The sequence below is a fragment of the Oryzias latipes genome, chromosome 1, assembly GCF_002234675.1.
Source record: "Oryzias latipes chromosome 1, ASM223467v1".
NCBI classification, from domain to species: Eukaryota; Metazoa; Chordata; class Actinopteri; order Beloniformes; family Adrianichthyidae; genus Oryzias; species Oryzias latipes.
This window is the reverse complement of record NC_019859.2, coordinates 34,307,286-34,328,747: the sequence shown is the minus strand read 5'-3', so window position 1 is coordinate 34,328,747 and position 21,462 is coordinate 34,307,286. Positions and strand designations below refer to the sequence as shown.

Genomic DNA, 21,462 nt, shown 5'->3' with positions numbered 1-21,462 from the left:
AGAGAAGATGTGATTAGTTATGTTGGTTTCTAGCTGAGATTCGGCAGCCCAAGAGCATAAAAGGAAGAAGGAGACTGCAGAAGCTCCAAGATGACAAATGTAAGGATTGAATCATTATTCACATTAGTGGAGACATAAGTGGGCAGTTTCAGCTCACATGGACAGAACCTCTGAAAGAAACAAATACGAGTCCAAATCGACTTCATTTATTTGTGTTACACTGTTTTATGTCTTGCAAGACTGTTTTTGCAATTCCTGCTGCGCCTTAGAGCAAAAGTTTTGTGTCCGCCACATGCTTAGAGATTTGAACATACTTAGAGCTTGGTGAAAAAATAGAACTCCACTAATGAAAACGCACATGCTGTGGATATCAAGAGGTAATTTTGAACTTATTTTGAGATGACCACAGAACCTACTCTTTGGTGGCCATTCCATGGCAAATGGCAAAATTTGACAATTTTGACATTTGCTGATAATAACTGAAGGGTTACAGTCACCCACAGACCAGTCTTCACAAATGGAGAAAACTCAGAACAGTGGGGAATCTTCCCTACAAACTATACTGTATGGACTACAAGAACATTGGGGATGCAGAACAACATAGAAACAAGCAAATGCCTTACATGACTCAATTAAGGTTGTGGCTCATCATGTAGTTAGTAGGAAACTGGAAAAGGACGAGAAAAAACATGCACTGCAGAACAACAATAACACTGCTGTAAACCAGTGTTCCCCAACCCCTGGGTCGTGGACCGGTACCGGTCCATGGGTCACTTGGTACCGGGCCGCAGAGAAAGAATAAATAACTTACACTACTTCCGTCTTATTATTTCAGAATCTGAAAGATGTTTTATTTTGAAAAATTGCCCAATTGTCTGTTACATCCGTCTATGTTTTTATTTTATTTGAAATGGTATATTTCAAGCAATCAAATAGAAATAATACATAAAAACAATACAATCATCAGTTATACATTCATACAGTAACTAATAAAACTTAGGATAATTAGACATATTAATAAATATTGCTTGAAAGGGAGTGGAAGGACGTGAACTTATATAATCCCACCCCTGTTCTACCGTAACCATTTTATTACATGATTTATCAATATCCGGTTCATAACTTATATCAGACAGGATTAAGAATCTTGAAGTATCAATAAAGCACAAGAAAAAGAAAATTACTTAAATCATTACTATGTCATTCTAGACGCAGGTCAAGGTGCTCTTCTCGGTTACGTGATAGGTTACCGCTAAAATAAAACCAAGGAGCAAAATGAGTAAAAAACAAACATCTTTGGAAAGTTTCTTTGCCAAGGGGAAAACGCCCAGCCAGGAGACAGAAGAGGAGCCATTTAATAGACAGCACTTCTTTTTTGCACCATGAGTGTGGGAAGGGGAGAGGATGATGACACCTGTGCGATGTACAATGTCATGCATGTCAAAATAAAAGCTCATAGTTTGTTTTGTCACATCTCTCTTCCCCCTTCGTTGTAGTGTTGCTATATTACTCATTAGCCTAAATTTGAAAGACCGGTCCGTGAAAACGTTATGTGACGTCATACCAGTCCGTAGTGTTAAAAAGGTTGGGGACTACTGCTGTAAACCTTCTTTGAGCCCAATACTTTTGACAACACTTCAGGGGGACCAAACATCTAAAGAAAGATTCATCTTTATAAAAAAATGCCAACAGCAAACATGTGCTATGCTTACATTGACTTCTACAGCCCAGAAGACAAGATACACAGAAGCCAGTAAAAGTAAATTACTCATTGGTCTCAACAGATCCCAAATAGTCCTTCTTTGGTGGCACAGAATCAGCACAGTTACATGGTGCTTTTAAGTGCTTTGATGTTGGACCAGGCTTGCACTTTGCCCAGTGGGTCCGTGCTCTCTGAGTTGGGCCAGCAGCTGTTGGCTTGGCAAAGTTTCACTGCCAACATTCATTATCAGAGCGGGAGAAAGAGTGTAGCAGCCAACGGCTAACAGTGTGTGTCGGGGGAACATGTCTGACTTATGACACTTTGCTCTCAGGACTTCTGAAAAAAGAAGAAAAGCAGGAGTTCCTACGGCAAAACATTTGATGGTGTTATGTAGAAAAACAGTGTCTGTGCAACAGTTCAATGACTCTTGATAGTCCAGGTGTGATCTGAGGAAATTTGTGTGTGTGCTCTCTCTATAATGTCGTTTTTAGTACTGGACAGACATCTACCTGTCATGGAGCCCAGAGAGCTACCCAGGTGTTCAGAACCTCCGTTTCCCTTCCAACATGGTTTGGGTTCCAGATATCCTCCTCTATAACAGGTAAGTTACTCTCAGGTAAAGAGAAAAGTTAAAAATAAAGGCCAGTAAAGGAATATTTCTGTTACATAATTTATTAAAAAAGAAAGTTACAAAGACAAAAAATAACCAGTAACTTTTAAGAACAACCACTTGAAAATATTGGTTCTCTCCCTGACTGGTACTTATTCAAAATCCACAGACTTTTACAGTTATTGACATCTTACACATTCTTTATAGCATCTCTTTTAAGCTTTTAACTCTTTTACTGGAGATGTTGCAGACAACATCTAAATAACACACGCTCTTTGACATACAGTAAATCTTTGATCATTTAGGCGATCAATGCAAATCAGCTGAATCTGGCACGGAGAGAAAATGCTTTTCATGTCAGCTTTGCACAGACTGGTTCCAGCTGATAAAAAGGCAACAGGAACTTAAAGAACCACTGGTTTCAACCGAGGTCTACAGAAGAGCATCTCTGAACACACAACACGTCCAACCTTGAGGCAGATGGGCTACAGCAGCAGAAGACCACACTGTATGTCAGCTAAGAACAGGAAACTGAGGCTACAATTCACACAAACCTACCAAAACTGGATAAAAGAAAGTTGTAAAACATTGTCTGGTCTGATGAGTCTCCATTTCTGCTGCCACATTCGAATGGTAGGGTCAGAATTTGGCATCAACAAGATGAAAGCATTGATCCATCCTGCCTTGTATCAATGGTTTTGGCTGGTGGTGGTCGTGTCATGGTGTGGGGATATTTTCTTGGCACACTTTGGGCCCCTTAGTACCAACTGAGCATGGTTATAACGCCACAGCCTACTTGAGTACTGATGCTGACCCTGTCTATCCCTTTCCCCATGCCACCAATGATTAAGTCAGTTCTGAAGCTAAAAGATGGGTCCAACCCAGCACTAGCAAGGTGTGTCTAAATACGTAGCCAGTGAGTGTATGTAAGAGCAAGTAAAACAACTACAGTCATCGTATACATGAGAGCAGAAGAAGAGGGACCCTTAATCTTGAGATAAATATAGATCTTTGGTCTTGTTTTGTTGTCACTTTTTACTTAACACTGACACAAACAGGATGCATTTGAAAAATCACAACTAGTAAAGTTGCAGCACAATCCCCTTCACACCAAGAAAAATATTGCAAAGACATGCAGTTTTTCATTAAAGTTGACATAATGTCAGCAAGGACAGTTGTTGGCTTTCCCAACATTTAGTGACAGGTGCACATGTGGAAAACAAGGAACAGCGGGAGCGTGAGGGCATTTGCAAACAGCTGGGACCTGGGGAAGTCGCAGCAGAAATTACCCAGGAGTGCTGAGACTTTGGCACACATGAGGACCATGTTGTCCCAGAGGACATTATGGGGACAAAAGTCAATGAAGTGCTCACACATCTTGAAGAAAGAAGAATGTAATTATCCTTCCTTTTGCTGCTTTTGTTTGTTTTCATTTGAAAACTTCATTTAGTTTACTCTGTTTATAAGCGGAGAAAAGGATGTGAAATGGTATGTTTTGGTTTCTACCAAAGTAACTCATCTTTACTGTAAATAGGTGATGGATTGCAGTTATCGTCAGACAGAGAGAACCCTTTATTGCTGAGCATCAATCATAGTAATGTGGCAGTGAACATCCATTGAGGATGAACCACGTTGGTATGTCTGCCAGTTACGTTCTTGTGTCTTTGACAGCTTCTCCATGAAGTGCTGAAGTCTATGGTTTGTGAAGAAACTCCAGAAGTGCCAAACGGCTTCTTTTAATCCATTAATTATTGTCATGCCTTCACAAAGCACACCCTTCTGTTTGTCTTACATACCGGTTTGTACATTGAGTAATGCGCTTGTAATGGGCAATGACGGAACAGTGCGTGGAAAAGACAGATCTGACCTTTGCCAGCACCTTCAAGGATGTCTGAGTTGAGAGGAGGCGGTTGCGGCAGATTTCTGTTTGTGTGTGAGGAAAGGATAGAGAGCGAAGCAGAGATGCATGACGATTGCTTTTTGAGCAGAGATGCCACAGAGAGCTAAGCTGCTTACTGTCAGGACCACCGTTCACAAATGATAATGACAACACTCCTGACACAGACCCAGATAGAATCTGATGTTCTTTATGCATTCTCTGTAAATCCTGGATAAATTCATCTGCCCCCATTTTTATGAATCAAGAAGATGAAGATAAAAATTATCACGTGACGATCTAATGATCTGCTTTGGGAGATGAGGTCAGTTGCAAGACTTGAGAATGAATTTAAAAAAGGATTTGAATACAAACTGAAGCAAAATCTAGTAAAGATTTTGAGAGGAAGCTTTGAAGATGTGCTCAATTGTTCTGTATAATCTGCTGTAAACTAAGCCTTTATCTGATAACAACAATTTAATATTTCAAAACAATTAAACTGAAATAAGAGTCTTAAAGACTATTTCAAAGTGACTAATCGTTCGTGCATCAATAAGAAATGAAGATGTTGGAGCAGTCAGCATCAGAGTAGAAGACCTTTTACTGTGAAAGCAGTTCTGGCTCTGCAGCAGAAGAGTTCAGTTTTTGGCTCAGCAGTGCTTACAGAGTTTCAAAGAGCTTGTTTTGGTGCATATGTGGAGCGGGAGGCTCTGGTTGTTGTCTTGGTACAACAGACTGCATTTCAAAGAAGAAACCCAGGGGGGGGGTTCAGAGCAGAAGCCTGTTTAGGGACAGAAATTCAGTTTGATGTTGAGCTAACTTGTACAGTAACATCTTTGGACAAAGATCAGCGATCAACTTTGATGTTTTTTGCTGTTTGAAGGTACCAGTCAGATGAAGCACAGTCCTCAGGCATTAAGGTTTAAAGCTCCCATTAGAAGAAAAGTGTAAGGGGATTTCAGCCATAGCTTGACAATTACACCACTGAACTTTTAAGTTTGCATGCAGTCAATTTGAATGCAGAATTGTATGACACACTTGTGAATTTGCACTGTATCCTATTGTTGAGCATGTTTCTGCAGACCTGTAATGGAATATCACCACATCTAAGACAGAGTTCATATAGTCCTACTGGGAGGATCCAAAAGGTTGCTTTTTTTTGGTGGGTGTAAACAAAGCAGGTCTTCCATCTTGTGTTTAAAGCTGCGTTCACGCCAAACGCGATTCACGCAGCTGGGGTAGCCAGTCTCAATGTTAGTCAACGTATAGACGCCAGCTGAGGTCCTGCGGTGCAATTTGAGCATCGGCCATGAATAGGCAGTTTGGCAACAGCATGTTTTGGGCGACACGACTACAAGGTGTGACTTGCAATGCAGTTAAAATTTTGACTTCTCATCAAACAATCAGGGACTTACCTTTGGTCCATGATGTGTTGGTGACGCAATCAGTTGGTGGAGTCAGAAACCGATATGGCGAAGAATCTGATGGTTCCGAATTTCTCCTATTGTAAGGAGAAATTGCGGGACAGTAAGTCGTCAAACTGGGTCAGATAGAGACTAAGACACTGCAGAACGTGTCATTCGGACGCAGCTCCTGCAGTAGATGGTGAAGCTCTGAATAATGTCATGAACCTAGACATGCAGACGTGATTACCAACACTTTTGTAGAGCTGTTTAAAATAAATCAACCTGATCTCTCAACGCCATTTGTGTCTTTTTTTTTTTACTTGTCCTGTCTAACAGCTGAGCTCACAGATAGGAGCTGAAGGCCTTTTGTGTTGGACATATTTTACTGTTACTACGGGGGGTTGTGGATCTTCTGACACACAAGGTGTATATTTTTATAAAACCCTTTTTTAATTTAGACTTTCTTTTCTTTTTTTGTTGGACCGGACTCAAAATGTTAGTCAAAAGGGGCGGGGCCTGTCCACACACATACTCAGTTGTTACAAACGTACCTGTTGGTTTCCAAAAATCTTCACATACAATTATGCCAACTTGTACTGAACACAACTGCAGTTCACACACACATATGCATACAAACCATTTCATTCTGTCACACATACTATTAGTGCAAAGGTGAGCTGACACCTCTGCTCAGGTGGGTGTTTATGTTCTGCTGAGGTGGATGATGGAATGTCAAAAGAGGGAGAGTGCCCGCCCCGGGGCGTGTCTAAACAGAGGCGGAGGATGCAGCTTTACAATTGTCACAACTGCCCTTACAGGTGGATATTGGGTAGATACGGCCTGTCTGCGGGTGAAAAATGTGCTGAGCTCCGCGACATAGGTGTCCTGCATAGATTTTAAGGTTGTAGATCACTCTGTAAGCCTGTAACGCAACAATGTTTATGAAAAGTTTTTCCATGGGCACGCTGCGGGCGACAGGTCATAGCGAACACTTAAACATGCAAGGATAAGTAAGACAAGCCCAGCCATATCGTGGAGGCTTTTTATGTTTTCAATCCCCCCAAACTTCGTGCACTGTGTAAGGAGGGTTAGGCCGCACGCTTCTTTTCCACCTGTTTTGTGCTCTGTGCTTAAAGCAGACAAAGTGTATTTCATGTGGGCATTTCATTGTGATTTTTAACAGACAATTTTAGGATGGTGGTGTTGCAGTCAGCATGCTTCCTTTTAAGGACTGCTGTTTGGTAAAAAGCTGGGAGACTGAAATTGTGTCACAAGGTCACATGTACGTGGGGGGTTATCAGCGACACAGATGCCAGTCCTGGTGAGGTTTTTTATTTTTTTCTTAACTGTGGTAGCATTTATCATGACAGTAGCTCAGGCCCATGTTTAAATCAATGTCATTTGAATCCTTTTTATTCTCAACATTACTTGTAATTGATGTTTTCTTCAGGAATATGGGGATTAAACCTTCTCATTTGACTTTTCAATGTTCACATCAGATGAAAGCATTCCAAACACCATTTAAAGCCAAACGCTACCATAGCTCATTTATTCTACGCACTGAATGGAAGTGATTATTGCTGTTTAATAGGATTCTCCCAGCCTCCTTGTTTCTCCTCTCTGTGCCAAGTGAATGGACTGATTGGATGTAAGTGATTGATTTAGAGGCCATGTGCCGGCACCGGGCGAAGCCTTGTCCCGTTATGAGCCTTTTTGGCTCAGCACCAGCGCACTTTGCAGAGATTTATGTCCTACTCGTCAAGCAAACCCCTACTTGGAAGAGCTTAAGTATACCCCACACTCTCTGAGTGTCTGCAGTCGTGTGCTTTGAGAGGCAGAAATGTCCAAACAGACAATAACTAATAACAGTTTCAGTCAAGATCAAGTCTGACTTTGGGTGAGGATCGATTCATCAGAGAAAATGAGCTGCATTTAGTTAACAGTGTTCCTCATTTGCTTTATTAATGCAGGTCACAGCATCTAAACGTGTGATATAACAGTGTCCTTGTTGTGCACATGTGAATAAATGATCTTTACTGCTTTATAAGTTCTGTCACAAAGATCACCCCTAGAGTTGGTCTCGTCTATTCGTTAGCCTCAAATGTCAGTCTCTCTTTCTAGTCATTTTTTGACTGCTTTTGTAACTGATCAAATTGTGCTTTTAATGTCCAACCTTTCTTGCCTCCACACAGTGCAGATGAAAGGTTCGATGCCACATTCCACACAAATGTGTTGGTCAATTCCTCCGGATACTGCCAGTACCTGCCACCAGGTGAGATTTTCCTGTCCTGAAGGTCAATGAACACATTCAGTGCAGGTATTTTCAATGCAGCATTCACACATTCCCATTTTCTTTGCTTATCAAATCTGCCCCATGCTTTCTGCTGCTTCAGCGTTTCTGGTATTAACAACATTCATTGCCTTCCGGGTCTTTTTCTTTTGTTTTCGTTAATAGTGTTTGGAATGATGGATTGTAATGCTCTTTGTAAAGAAATCGTGAAGGGTCAGAAACTCCTGCATACAAAAGATATTCTCAACTTTTGCTAATGAAGCAGTCTTTGCTAATCCACCTTATTAGACATTTACTATTCCTCCTACCAAATTTAGCACAACTTGTAAGTATTCATTTTGTTACAACTTCTTTAGACAAGTTAGAGTCTTTGGTTCAACTTTCAGAACATTAGAATTTTAAATAGTGTTCCCTTGCTAAAACGCTGTTCATCTTTCATGGTCTTGATGTTTCTACAGCACATTATGTTCTGCGCCCAGTTTGGCTGTAGACCATTGTCTATCAATCTCCTCCATGCAATGTTGGCTTCAGAGAATGTGTTCAGCTCACCACATATACACATATCGATCAGATCTTTGTTTTCATTCTATAAAACTTGACATTTTTCTGAGTTTTGAACTTTGAGTTTTGAAACTAGAGAAAAAAGTGTGACAATATTCATGTCTGTCTGAGAAATGTGTATAATGTGTGAACTGCGGGGTTTAACAGCCTTAAAACATCGGTTTCTCTAGTGGTACCTACTATATCGCGAGTTACCTTCTGAAAATAACTTGCGATAACTAAAATCTGCAAAGAAGTCATCTTCATTTTTTAGGTTTAATTTATGTTTAAGGCTGTAAAACCACTCACTACACATTCTACATGTTTTCTCAGACAGACGTTAACCTTTTTACACTTTTCTCTCTTGTTTAATTAGAATCAGAATATGTAATTCATCCCAGGGGGAAATTGGATTTGCAGCAGAGCTCCAAACACCAAAATTCTACAAGGTCAAATAAAAATACAGAACAAAGAGAGTAAGCTATTTACAATATACAGTGCAGTGCAGTTTGCAGTGTTCAAGTTAACAGTGTGGAAAATGAAATACATAGTACTGTCATGTTGATTTATAAGGTAAGATGATTCTTATAGAAGGAAAGACCTTCTGTGGCGCTCAGATCCAGTTAGGGGGTCTTTGTCTCGCTGATGGTGAGCTCCTGTATTGATCCAGGAGCAGGTGGAGGGGATGGGTGGAGTTCACTGTCTCAAACTCTCAAAGTTCAAACTTTCATGGAAAAACAAGTCCAATTTCATAGAATGACAACAATGATCTCATGACGATTGAAGATTTAATTTGAAGATCTACTTTGCACATTTTGTGTATCGTGGGTTTTTTTCAGAGCATGACTTCCACTGTCAAAAAAAAATATAACTACACTTATTGCTTGTTTGTTCTACAGCTAATTTTAGCAAAAAAGTACTTTTGTGTGACCTTCCTTTAGCTTTTAAGCATAGCGTTTGTGATCATCTTCAGGTGTGAGCTTTTACACATGCATTTTGCACTTCTTACTACTTTTAATTTCACCTTCTGGCATATATTTTTCAACCTCGCTACTAAAACCTACAGAAGAACAAGCTGTCAAAGATCAGTTCAGGCGTCATCAACAAACAGGATTAATCTTTGTATAATTTCTCCACTCAGTTCAGCTCCACTGAATGATGATTCATGAAACCCGGCATGGAAGTCATTGTAAAGCTGTGGGCAGGAAGGATCTCCTGTAGTGATGAATGTAACAGTGGATTCAAAGACACCTCTGACTGAAAACACTGTTGCTGACTTACAGTGTTAAGATAGCAAATGATTAGTGGATTAGATTATAAAATGAAGATGACTCTTCATGTTTGCCTCAAATGAAACACTTTGACACACTTTTTTCTGTGGTATGTAATTTCCTACTAGTGACACAAAAGTAACTCTGTCACCTGGAATGATGCAATTTTGCAGGTATCCTGAAGAGTACCTGCTACATTGATGTCCGGTGGTTCCCGTTTGATGTACAGAAGTGTGACCTGAAGTTTGGCTCCTGGACCCACAACGGTTGGCTGCTGGACCTCCAGATGATGGACGCTGACATCTCCACCTACATTCCAAATGGAGAATGGGACCTTGTAGGTAAGAAATACACACGTTTTTGTATAATAACCTTTCGTGTCTGACTTATTTAATCATTTCTGAATATTTAATGAAGTCAGTTCAAAATGTTTGTTCTTAGGTAGTTTTTGCAGCACTTCTTTTACTTATATATTTTGGATGACTTCTGCTTGTACCTGAGTTACTGTGTCATATTCTATAATATGTTACGGATTGAGAAAACCTGTCTTTCTGTTTTTATTTGTATTTTTTTTGACATTTTCCATCTGCATGTGTCACATTTCACACACGCTCTTGTTTGAAGTCAGTGGAAATTTTCACCTCCACTGACATAAACAGAGTTCCAGCTGAAGGGAGTCCATCCAGCTGGCCTGGGAAACCAAGGATGGAGGGGGCATGGGTTTGTGTGAGGTGACAGCTGGCCTAAGGATGATTCACTTAATTCAGGCCAGTCAGGCAGCAAGCTGGCCAAGAACACACACCATCCTGGTGCCTACGCACATGCCTATGTGCAAACTGGAGAACACACACACAGAATGCAAACCGACGCACAAACACACACACGCAGAGGATGACACATCTGCAAGTCTGCAATCCATCAAATTAATAGGTGGCTAACAAAGACGATTTCTCCTCGGCTTCCAGGTGACAGACTTTAAATGAAAGAAATTGGATCCGTGGAATTCATTTGAACAACATTTTGATACCAACTGACAGGGATGAGGACAATCAGTTCTTTTGTGTGACATGAGCAAAAGCAGCACAATAATTCTGTTTTGATTGCATTCCTGGCCGTGTCACCGTCGAGTTTCTGTCACAAGCACCACAGAAATACGAAGAAGCCAAAAATAAATAAATAACAGATTTGAAATGGCCGACATGGTTAATCAAATCTTAAGGGCTTGAGGTTTTATTTTTCCTGATTGCTGATTCACACGCTTGTCGCTCCCTCAGACACACACAAACTCACACATACATGTGCACACACAGTTGTGACCCCGACTTTGTATTTCAATCAGGATAACGAGAGAAGAGGGCCAGAATTACATTTAGAAGTGATTACAGCATCAATCAAAGACACATTTATTCTTTAATATAACTACATGTGTTATACAAATCACATTTACTTTTGGACTTTTATCACTGTGGCCAAAGACAATGGTTTCTGTTGGTGATGAAAGGATGATGGCCAAGTGAAAGGAGATCAATTCCAGGATCAACAGAGGTGGATGTGTGGCTGGACACTATGAAGGTGACCGTTTTCAGAGCTGCGCCCTCAAAGATGTTTTTCGGGAAACACAGTGTGGACGGCTAGGCCAAGTTAAAACGATGAACATGTTTGGTTTTTAGTAACCATCTTTCTATTTTTTTCTCACTTTTTTATAATTATAATGAAATATGAGGAAAATTCCTCTTTTTTGTGAGTCGGTGGATCAACTTGATGTTGTTTGTTGTTAACTATGTTGACAATAAAACACATTGTTGAATCCCTGTAACAATACAGCGCCTGTATCCTGCTTTTCTTCAGTCTTTCAGAGTAAATTATATCCATATGTATGATCATATGTTACCTTTGGCAACTAACAAACGATTTTTTTAAATAAAATAAGAGTTACTTTGGAAGGTCATTTTCCTACACGGAAGTAAGATGACTCGATCTCTGAGGCTCCGCCTTTCTTTCCTTGTGGGTGCCGCCCGTTTGATGACCTCATCCTAGAGCCGGCCTCTGCAGCGTGTCTGCGTTTCTCCCACGAAAACAAACACCTGAACTTTAGCAGAGATGGATGTGCATAGAAAATGACAGCGTGCAGCTGATCACCGCTAATTCACTGAGAAAGTGGGCGTGTCAGTTAGCCAGGGGGCGGGGCTAGCAGCACAGACTCTTCCTGGAAGGGCCTGTGCTTCACTTTATGATGTCACAATGTGAGGAATCCCTCGTTTTCATGGATTGGGAGGGGCTGGTGCTCAGAGTGCAGGTTTTTAGAGGAATACTCAGAAATGCATGAATGGATCAAAACACAACTTTGGGTTTTCTTTTCATGAGGAATGAACCTTATAAGAAACTTAAAAGCTCAAAAAGTTGATTTTGCAGTTGATATGAACACAAATGCTGTGCAGTACAATGGTACTGACTGCAGAGTTGGTACACTGTTTTCCACCAACAGAGTGCTAAAGTGTGTTTGATAACTTGTTTTTCATTTTACTCATTTTAAAAAGTGCCTTTGTGATCATAAATATTTTTTCTCAAGTATGTAGTCCAGCAGTACAGAATACTTCTCTTAACATTTTTTAGAATAGACGATAAGGCAGGACTAATTTCTCCGGTCAGACATCTAGGATTTTGACATTTTTCTTCATTTGTGTTTCAGGAGTGCCGGCAAAGCGTAACGAGCTGTACTACGACTGCTGTAAGGAGCCCTACCCTGATGTGACGTACACTGTGACGATGCGCCGCAGGACGCTCTACTACGGCCTCAACCTTCTCATACCCTGCGTGCTCATCTCCGGCCTGGCCCTGCTGGTCTTCCTGCTCCCCGCCGACTCCGGAGAGAAGATTTCTCTGGGTACAGAGCGGGACTCACCAGCATACCTCATGTCTGCACAACGACACACAGCAATCGACACGTCTGCGTGATCACATCCCTCTGCTGTCTGAGCCTCTGATCGGTCATTGCCGTATGCTAATGCTGACATTAAGGTTGAGAATGGCCATTTCTGGTTTCAGCCAGATAAAGACAAGCCCTGTTATAAACACCAGACCTGAAAAGGCCATCTGTTTTCAAATGCCATTTGGGGGGAATGGTCAGAAAATCCAAACATTTTCCTGAGTAAAATTACATTTGAGATTCCTCAGATCACTGTGGTGAAAAAAGGGAATAATTTCTCTCCTGTGTTTCTGATTTCAGGCATTACAGTCCTGCTGTCTCTGACGGTGTTCATGCTGCTTGTAGCGGAGATCATGCCTGCCACTTCGGACTCGGTCCCTCTGATTGGTAACAGACTTTTATCTGCTTAAGTTTGTACTCTTTCGAATCATTTCACTGTTAAAGCTATGGAAATGTTTGTTTGTGTGTCTCATATCATAAACTAATCTGTTCCTTCATGGCTTTATGGTTTTTGGGTTGTCTGGGCCCGTAGAAGGTGATAGACAGGAGCCGCCGCATGGAGAGCGCAGGCGTGTCCTGCAGTTCCACCTCGAGTGACGTCACAAAAATGGAATGTACGATTTTTGTGTGTTTGTAGGGTTTATGAAAGTTGCACGCACTTTGGACGTACAGGGGATACTGTTGTACGATGTCCTTAGGCAACACTCTGTATAAGTGTTTCTACGACCTGTCGCCTGCAGCACGCCCACACAAAAAAACGTGCGTGAACATTTTTGCCCTGAGCGGTCTGCGATCTTAATATTTCCTGCGGACCACCTGCCTGCCCCCCCGTACAGGTTTGCCCGTTTTCCCCCCCACAGGTAGTTGTGACCAAGTCATAAAGAAACGACTTCAAATGTCTGATGATCATGCTGTGGATTATTACTTATTACTTTGATTCACGAATAAAGCTCAATAATTCCTAGATTCTTAATTTTTAATATAATATGTTTGTAGAGTTGCATTGTTTTTGTCTTTTTACGTGAAAACATAAAATTATATGTTTTAAATCCCCACCACTTATTTCTTTTTTTAAAACAGGAGATCAGAATCAGTGAAACCGACAGAAAACCCAAAGATTTCACCGTTTGTCTCTTTAAACAAGTTTTTTTTTTCTGTCAACCCTCTGGTTAAGTTCAGCAGTAAACAGAACCATAAAACATAGAAACGTCACTGTTGTTTTGGATCGTTTAACAACAAATCCTGAAAATATTCTCTACACTTTTTTCCATCCTCAAAGTTCTGCAACACTTTATGTTCTCAAACTGTGCACATCGGTGCAAAGCCGCTATGAAAAGCCCCTTTTCTCTGCTGATTGAGGGAATTACGTAATCGTTTTACTACTGTTTGGTGCAGCAAGTCAGCCTTAGGCTGAATCCACTGGAATTACGTCAATTGCGTCAACTGTTGAAGAGTTACCGTATTTAGAAGAATGTAAACACTGGAGCTAAAGCTGCAAAGTTAAAACAAGTTCAGTTTTTCAGAACTTATGTCATTAAACGGAACTTCAGTCTAGTTTTTTTTCAATATTTTTACTTTGAAAATGCGAAGCTTCACCAACACTTTATCTGGAAGATCTGTTTACTTCCGGTGACGGTAGCGCTGCACATCCAGATTTGTTTTAGTTTATAAACTTAAAATCCAACATTTTTCTACATATTGTTCCCAAACTGTATTTTTACTATACTCTGCTATATTTATAAAGATCATGAATCAGCGATTTTGGATGTCGCAAATATTTGTACTCGCATTTTCAGGAGCAGATTGCGAGTATCCGAGTACTCGAATACTCATTACAGTACATCAAACGTACAGTTTGGAATTCTAACAATTTGGTTCTTTTTGCACAAAGAAATCCCTGCTGATCATCCTTGTTGACCCAAAAGGGATCCCTTACTGGGAGCAGCAGGATGGCTGTTCTTTTCCTATTCATACTGGACACTTTGTCACATTACTCTGAGTGCCAAAACATTTACTCGTGACTTGACAGAACTCCTCTCACAGCGATGTGTTGTGTGAGAAGCAGAGGCTTGGGGAGGGTATCGTGCAACCACTGCAGCCAGACTTAGCTGCAAAGCATGAGACAAGAATAGCTGGATGGATGGGAGAGTTTCAGATGGAATAGATGCTTATCTATACTGGGCTCCCTTTACAATCCAGGACGGAAAGGTTACTTACAGCTGGAGCAAAAGTCCTGAAAACATTCAGACTGGCAGGTTTGAACGCAGCTTTAAATTACGCTTTGAAGTAGAATGTATGTGGAGTATTTTGAGCCGTCTGTCTGCCCCCAGGGTCACAGCTGCATCAGATGTGTGCAGACAGGGTAGAGTGTATGCATGCATGCATGCATGCAGGATCCTCTCCATCCTGCCAGGGCTCTTGAGTGTGAAGGTTTATTGATGGCTATTTTTTCCTTTGGGGTCATGATTGTGATTACCTTTCAGCTCAGTACTTTGCCAGCACCATGATGATTGTTGGCTTGTCTGTGGTGGTAACAGTCCTGGTTCTTCAGTTCCACCACCACGACCCACGAGGAGGAAAGATGCCTAAGTGGGTAGGTTAACAATGTCCACATCTTATTAATCCCTGCTGTTTGTCTTTCGGGTTCTCTTACCTTTGTCCATGTTTCCTCTCTGAATGTAGGTCAGAGTTGTTTTACTGAACTGGTGTGCCTGGTTCCTCCATATGAAGAAACCTGGGGAAGATAGAAAAACAGCTGTGAGCTCCCAGACCTACAAATACTGCAGCTCTCCTCATCACACCAGCTCCAGCAGCATTCAGATGAGCACCATACCGGGACAGCCATCCACCCAAGCGACCTCAACCAATGGAAACATGAACCTGTACTTTGGCTACCACTCCATGGGCACGGAAAACCCGGCCTTTCCCCTGGGCTCCAACTCCAGTGTGATGGTGTGCGGGGGTGGCGACGGAGGAAACCACCTCAACGGCTCTTCCCAGCTCGATCTCGACCAGACGAGGACTTTGCTGCTGGAGCAGGTTCCAGAAATTACGCAGATTCTGGCAGAGGTGCAATACATCGCCAGGCGCTTCAGGGAGCAGGACGAGGGCGAGGAAATCTGCAGCGAATGGAAATTTGCGGCAGCCGTTGTGGATCGGTTGTGTCTGGTGGCCTTCTCCCTTTTTTCCATCATTTGCACCTTCGCCATTCTCATGTCAGCTCCGAATTTTATTGAGGCAGTGTCTAAAGACTTCACATAAAGCTGAGCAAGCTCCTCTAGCATGGTTGGGACTGTATATGGATCCTATCCTACAAGGTTCCATTAGCTTGAGTTACTTTAAAATGCATAAATATCCAACCTTTTCTGCTCTGACTTTATATATTTGTGCATATTTGCCAACATTGACAGTAGAGAAAATGAGTATTTGATACTGATTTTGTAGATTTGCCTACCTAAAAAGAAATTGACAGTCTGTCATATTAATGGTGGGTTTGTTTGAACAATGAGAGACAGAAAATTGCAAAATAATAATCAAGAAATCCCCTTTGAAAAAATGAATGCAAATTCTTTTGCATTTATTTCATTGATGGAAATAAAGTTTTCGAACCCCTACTAACCATCAAGAGTTCTGGTTCACACAGACTCTGTTAGATTCTCTTAATGAACCTGTTTAAAGTGATCACCTGTAGAAAAGACACCTGTCCACAGAATCAGTCCATCAGTCAGACTCTAAACTCTGCAACATGGACAGACTAAAGAGCTTTCAGTGGATTTAAGGGAGAACTACTGGACTGGACTACAAACCCCTCAGCAACTGTTGGTGCAACATCACCATCAACCCACCTGGAGGTCTGGGTCTCCAAACCAGATCTGACCTGGTGGGGTTTCTGTGATCATGAGAACAGAGAAATCAGGAGTTAGTTGAAGATCTCAAAGCAGCTGGAACCACTGCCACCACTAACACATGCGCTTCCGTTCCATCCACAGAAGCTCATTTCACACACACACACACACGCACACACACACACCCCCGGCCATCTCACCGGCAACACAGGATCATCATTACATCGTTTTCAAGTCACCGTTTTTCTAAATCAGCCGTTCAGGAAGCCTGACTTAGGAAAGTGTCAGTATTTATATAGTAACAGTGCTGGACCTGGATTTCCTTGTGATCCCATGGGGGGAAAAGCTCACGGGTGGATGGCTGCCCCGAAAAAAGCGTAGAGATTTTCACCTAAACCCAATTTTGTTTTTTCAAATCTAATAAATACAAACAGATGACAGATCAAGCAGCTATTGTTGTCACCCCCCCACGTGCCACTGTCTTTCCCTCTGCGGGCCCCAGGTTGCCGCCCCCTGGTTTTACAGTTTGAACTCCTTCATGATTTAGAGAAGGAGCTGTGGTCAGATGAGACATGGAGCTCTTTGGCGTCAACGCAACCCGTCATGTTTGGAGAAAGAGGAATGCTGCCAATGACCCAAGAACCCCGTCCCCACTGTCAAGCATGGAGGTGGAAGCATTTTGGTTTGGGGGGGGGGGTTCACAGTGCTACTTTTTCTGTGTGGATGGAGGATGTGGATGGACCGTCAAATCCTGATTGAGAACGTCCTTCCCTCCACCAGGAGGATTAAATGGGGGGGTGGATGGGTCCCCCAACAGGATCATGACCCAAAACATACAAAACGACCAAGAAACGAAAACGAAGCAGCAGATCAGGGTCATGGAGCGGTCCAGTCGGTCTCTGGACCTCAACCTATAGAGAGCTGAAGCTCTGGGTTGCTAAGCAACAGCCACCAAATCTGAATGATTTAGAAATCATCTGTGAAGAAGAGTGGAGCGGAATTCCTCCTGATCTGTGCAGAAACCTGATCATCAACGACCAGAAACCTCTGACCTGCTGCTGCTGCTGCTGATGATGATGAGGATGATGATGAGGGTTTGCCACAAAGTACCAAGTTTTCTTGGCAAGAAGGTTCAAATACATATTTCCCTCAATGGAATCCAAATAAATCTTTCTTTCTCTCGCTGTTTAAATGAACCTACCATGAAGATGACAGACTGACAGTTTTCTTTCTTTTTTTTAAACATGGGCAATCCTACTAAACCAGCAAGGATCCAATACTTATTTCCTCTATTGTTGGTTGAGCTCAAGGTAATTTTTTTGTTATTCTTTAAAGATGGTTTTCCAGGCTTCCACCACATAAACAGCAGGCCGCACTCAAAAAAAGGGAAATGAATCTCAAAACTACCACATGTAGAAACAAATGATGGGATTTTGTAAGTGTGTACATTTGTCTGCATTTTATTCAGCTGAGACAATAGGATAAAAAAAGCACATCAATTCTCCGTAAACAATGAATATTTACTCTCCATGAAAAAAAGTCATTCCACAAAAATGTATTAATAATAAATAGTAACATTTTTCCAAACTGATAGTTTTGAGCTCTGTAAGTTCTAAGCATCCAGGAAAGGAAAGTCTTTATAACTCAGCTTAGCGTGCCTCTGAAACCACGACCCCGAGGGCAGCAAAGTGTTGAGAGTGCAGCCAAACATGAGTGACTGGGGCAGAAGAGAGGTCAGTTGTGATTTTCCTGTCTCTGAACAGGCGTTGAGAGGAGTAGAGGTCCTCCAGAGAGGCCAAAAGCAATCGATGATTTTCTGCTGCTCAGTGTGTCGGGACAGTAGGCTTATGAAATCGTTGCTGATTTCAATGAGCTTTACATCAAAAACTCTATGGTCAAGTATAAAAAATGAAATTTCAAAGAGTGTTTTAATCAGTAATAAAATCCTTTTTGGAAAAAAATCAGAAAATCAATCAATAAAATACAAAAAATCCTGTTTTGCCTAGTTTTTTAATTATTCGTTTTACTACAATTTGGATAAAATTTGAATTTTATTTAGTGGCTGTTAAACGGAAAATCTGTTTGAAGTCAACGTATTGTCATCAAAGAATCATCCTTAAACTTGAACTTTTATAAAGTAATGTCTAACTTTAGAAAGCTCTGAAGCAAGTCCAAAAGGTGCCTTCAGGCTGTTCTGTTTGGCTTCGTCTCTTTCAGAGAGCTTTGCTAACGCCTTCGTACTCATGATGATCATTCACAAAGCATAGGATCCTATGAAGAAAATGTCACGTAAAGGATTTAGTTGCAAAATCTTTGTGGGATTTAGATCAAAATTTAGAAAGTTTATGCTAAAAGCCATGTCACACAGCCACTACGTGTCACAGAACCGGCAGACGGCTGCAGGTTTTCTTAGCTCAGCTAAAAGTCCACAAAGCTGAATCAGGGTCAGGCAGGCAGGGGTCGATAATGAGCATGGGAGCATCAGAGAGGAAACAAGAGTAGTTAGGATCCAGGAGAGATTCAGGGCAGGCGGCGGGCAAACAGAAACAGGGTCAGGAAATCAGAAGATCAGATCCAGATATAACAGTCGCTAATGCAGGCAGAGCGGCACAACCAATACTTCACCCTGTGTGAGGCTCAGTGCAGTGCTTAAGTAGACTGTAAGTGTTAGCACATGAGAGACGGCACATGTGGCATCCAGGAATTTTGCGCTGGGGTTGCTGGGAAACGAAGGGTGTTTAGAACTCTAGAGATGGTTCCCACCAATGACCAGAGGGGGAGACAGAGCTCTGACTTCTGACAGTTCATAAATTTTGTGCATATTGCACGTATGAAATTTCAAACTTTTTTGATATTTGCTTCTGGTTGAAGATTGGCGCCAGTGTTCGGCGGCAGAGCGGCCATCAGTGTGTAAAAAAGCGTGAATGGGACGGTGACTGTAAAGAGCTTTGGGCCTTCGAGAAAGGTAGAAAAAGCACTGCACAGGTTTCTGCCATTCATGCCATTTTACATGGGTGACATACTTAATTCATAAGTGTTCGTCATTGGTTGATGTGCTCAGATGTCTGTTGACGGTTTCAGCTGACGGGTCAGTTTTGAGCTGTTGAACATTTTTGGTCGGTTGAGAATTACGCAGTTTTTGCGTATTTTACGTGGTTTAATCACAATTAGTACATAAATTGTACGCAATTGTTAGTGATTTTTGCGAGATGCATGGGCAAATGTTTGTCTTTCCACGACCGTTCCACAGACGTCTAACAGAGTTTTGCGCATGAACCACACATGTATAACTTTTATACCACGTATACGGCGCACATATCACATTACAATGACAAATCACTAATGAATTGCATATAAACAGCACAATAATCGCACGGTTCATGTTGTACGTTGATTTAAGTGTTCTTTGCGGGGTTTATTCGTACTTCTTTCATGACTTAAATCCGGTTCATTTCTGATACACCTGTGAAAATTTCCCATTAAGACCACAACTTTTCTCCATTTTTCCACATGTATTCACCTACGACCAATTTTTCTCCGTTCAGTATGTACAGAATGTATGTTGTGGCTGTCTGACATGGCAAGACAGAAAGACAGAAAAAGGACCCTTTAATGTGTCTTTAGACCATAATCTTTAAAACAAACGTGAAAAGAAAAAACACGTTAGCCCCTTAATCTCAGCAACAGGGATTGCGGAATGAGTTTATGCAACGGCTTTGGGATAGCTTTCACATCTCCAGCTCGTCATCCTCGTTGAGCTAAACTTTAGGTTTGAGGCACAAATTAATAAATATTGAGACCTTCTTCCCTGTTAGATTCGACAATCACCGAGGTTGGGGTTCAAGGAAAAGGGGACCGAATTCAATGTAACAACATGTTGGAGGAATTAACCCTGACATGAAATTTATGAACTCACTTTTAAGATGTGGGTTCAAGGACAGGGGGGAAGTTAGCAGCCTGTTCATGATGTCGTGTCTCTCTTTATTAAACACAGAAAAAGCTGGTACAGCGGTCTTTTGAAACAATAACATCGCATTGATGACATTACTGTGTGATCATTGCTGTTCAATGTGGTTTAGCCCCTTACAGACGTTCTCACAACAGTTTTATTTAGTCTTTCTACCACTTTTAGTTGTATTTTAGCCACTAAGATGTTAACTTTAATACAATTTAGTTGTTTCCTCTACTATATTTGGTGTTTAGAATGAAGTGGAGAGACTGAGGCAACTGTTAGCATGGCTGACAGGGTTTATGCAGGTCCAGCTGACAGAAGCATGAGCTGCTGTTTGACGTCATGAAAACCTTGATCCCTCATTTCTCTACACAGACAAACGCAGAAAGAACTAGTTGCTTTTCTGTGATTGCTGTGTGACTCAAAGCAGTCAACCGTATAGATTTTGTGTGAGTTGATCTGGTGTTGCTCTGATGCCTTAGGGTGTTTTCTCTGCAAAGAGCCTTTAATGACCCTGAAAGTTCAGTTGGAATGATGGAAATCCTCTTGATGGACTGGGGACTGGGGACTGTTTTCTGAAGATCAAATCCTCAAACCACAGACAGAAAAACCTCTGATGATGGATTCAGAATCATTTCTATGAGACGGTTTGATTGAGTTGATTGTCGTTTTTTTATATTGTCAGTAATATATTACTGTCAAATTTCTTCCTCTGTGCTTTCCGTCTTTTTTGCCCAATATGAATCAAACTTGTACAAAATAATTTTACTGTATGTGACTACTTTAAGAGAAATTAAAGCAAATGTCATCAAGTTATTTTGGAGAAAGTGACTCTCAGAGAGCTTGTCCCCATAGTGTTAGGTTCCTCAGCTTTGTAGCAAAAATACCGGTACCTTCCCACATTTTAACTGGGAAGATTTGACAATCTGACAATCAGAGCCAGACGTGTTCCCCTGCTAAAGCCAGTACATGTGCAGACCCGTCTAAAGTTTGCTAGAGAGCATTTGGATGACCCAAAAGAGGATTGGGAGAGTGTCCTGTGGT

General features: G+C 41.4%; 1 protein-coding gene across 1 annotated transcript in view; it reads left to right on the top strand.

Annotated features, from left to right (window-relative positions):
* Positions 1-21,234, top strand: part of LOC101167346 (neuronal acetylcholine receptor subunit alpha-7-like) — a 44,313-nt gene extending 23,079 nt beyond the window's left edge. The window contains exons 4-10 of the mRNA XM_004066284.4: positions 2,194-2,303; positions 7,787-7,866; positions 9,869-10,036; positions 12,385-12,579; positions 12,922-13,008; positions 15,105-15,214; positions 15,304-21,234. Of these exons, the coding sequence (XP_004066332.1) occupies positions 2,194-2,303; positions 7,787-7,866; positions 9,869-10,036; positions 12,385-12,579; positions 12,922-13,008; positions 15,105-15,214; positions 15,304-15,882 (1,329 nt within the window). The 3' untranslated portion in view covers positions 15,883-21,234. The remainder of the gene's footprint in view (positions 1-2,193; positions 2,304-7,786; positions 7,867-9,868; positions 10,037-12,384; positions 12,580-12,921; positions 13,009-15,104; positions 15,215-15,303) is intronic.
* Positions 21,235-21,462: the final 228 nt, after the last annotated feature.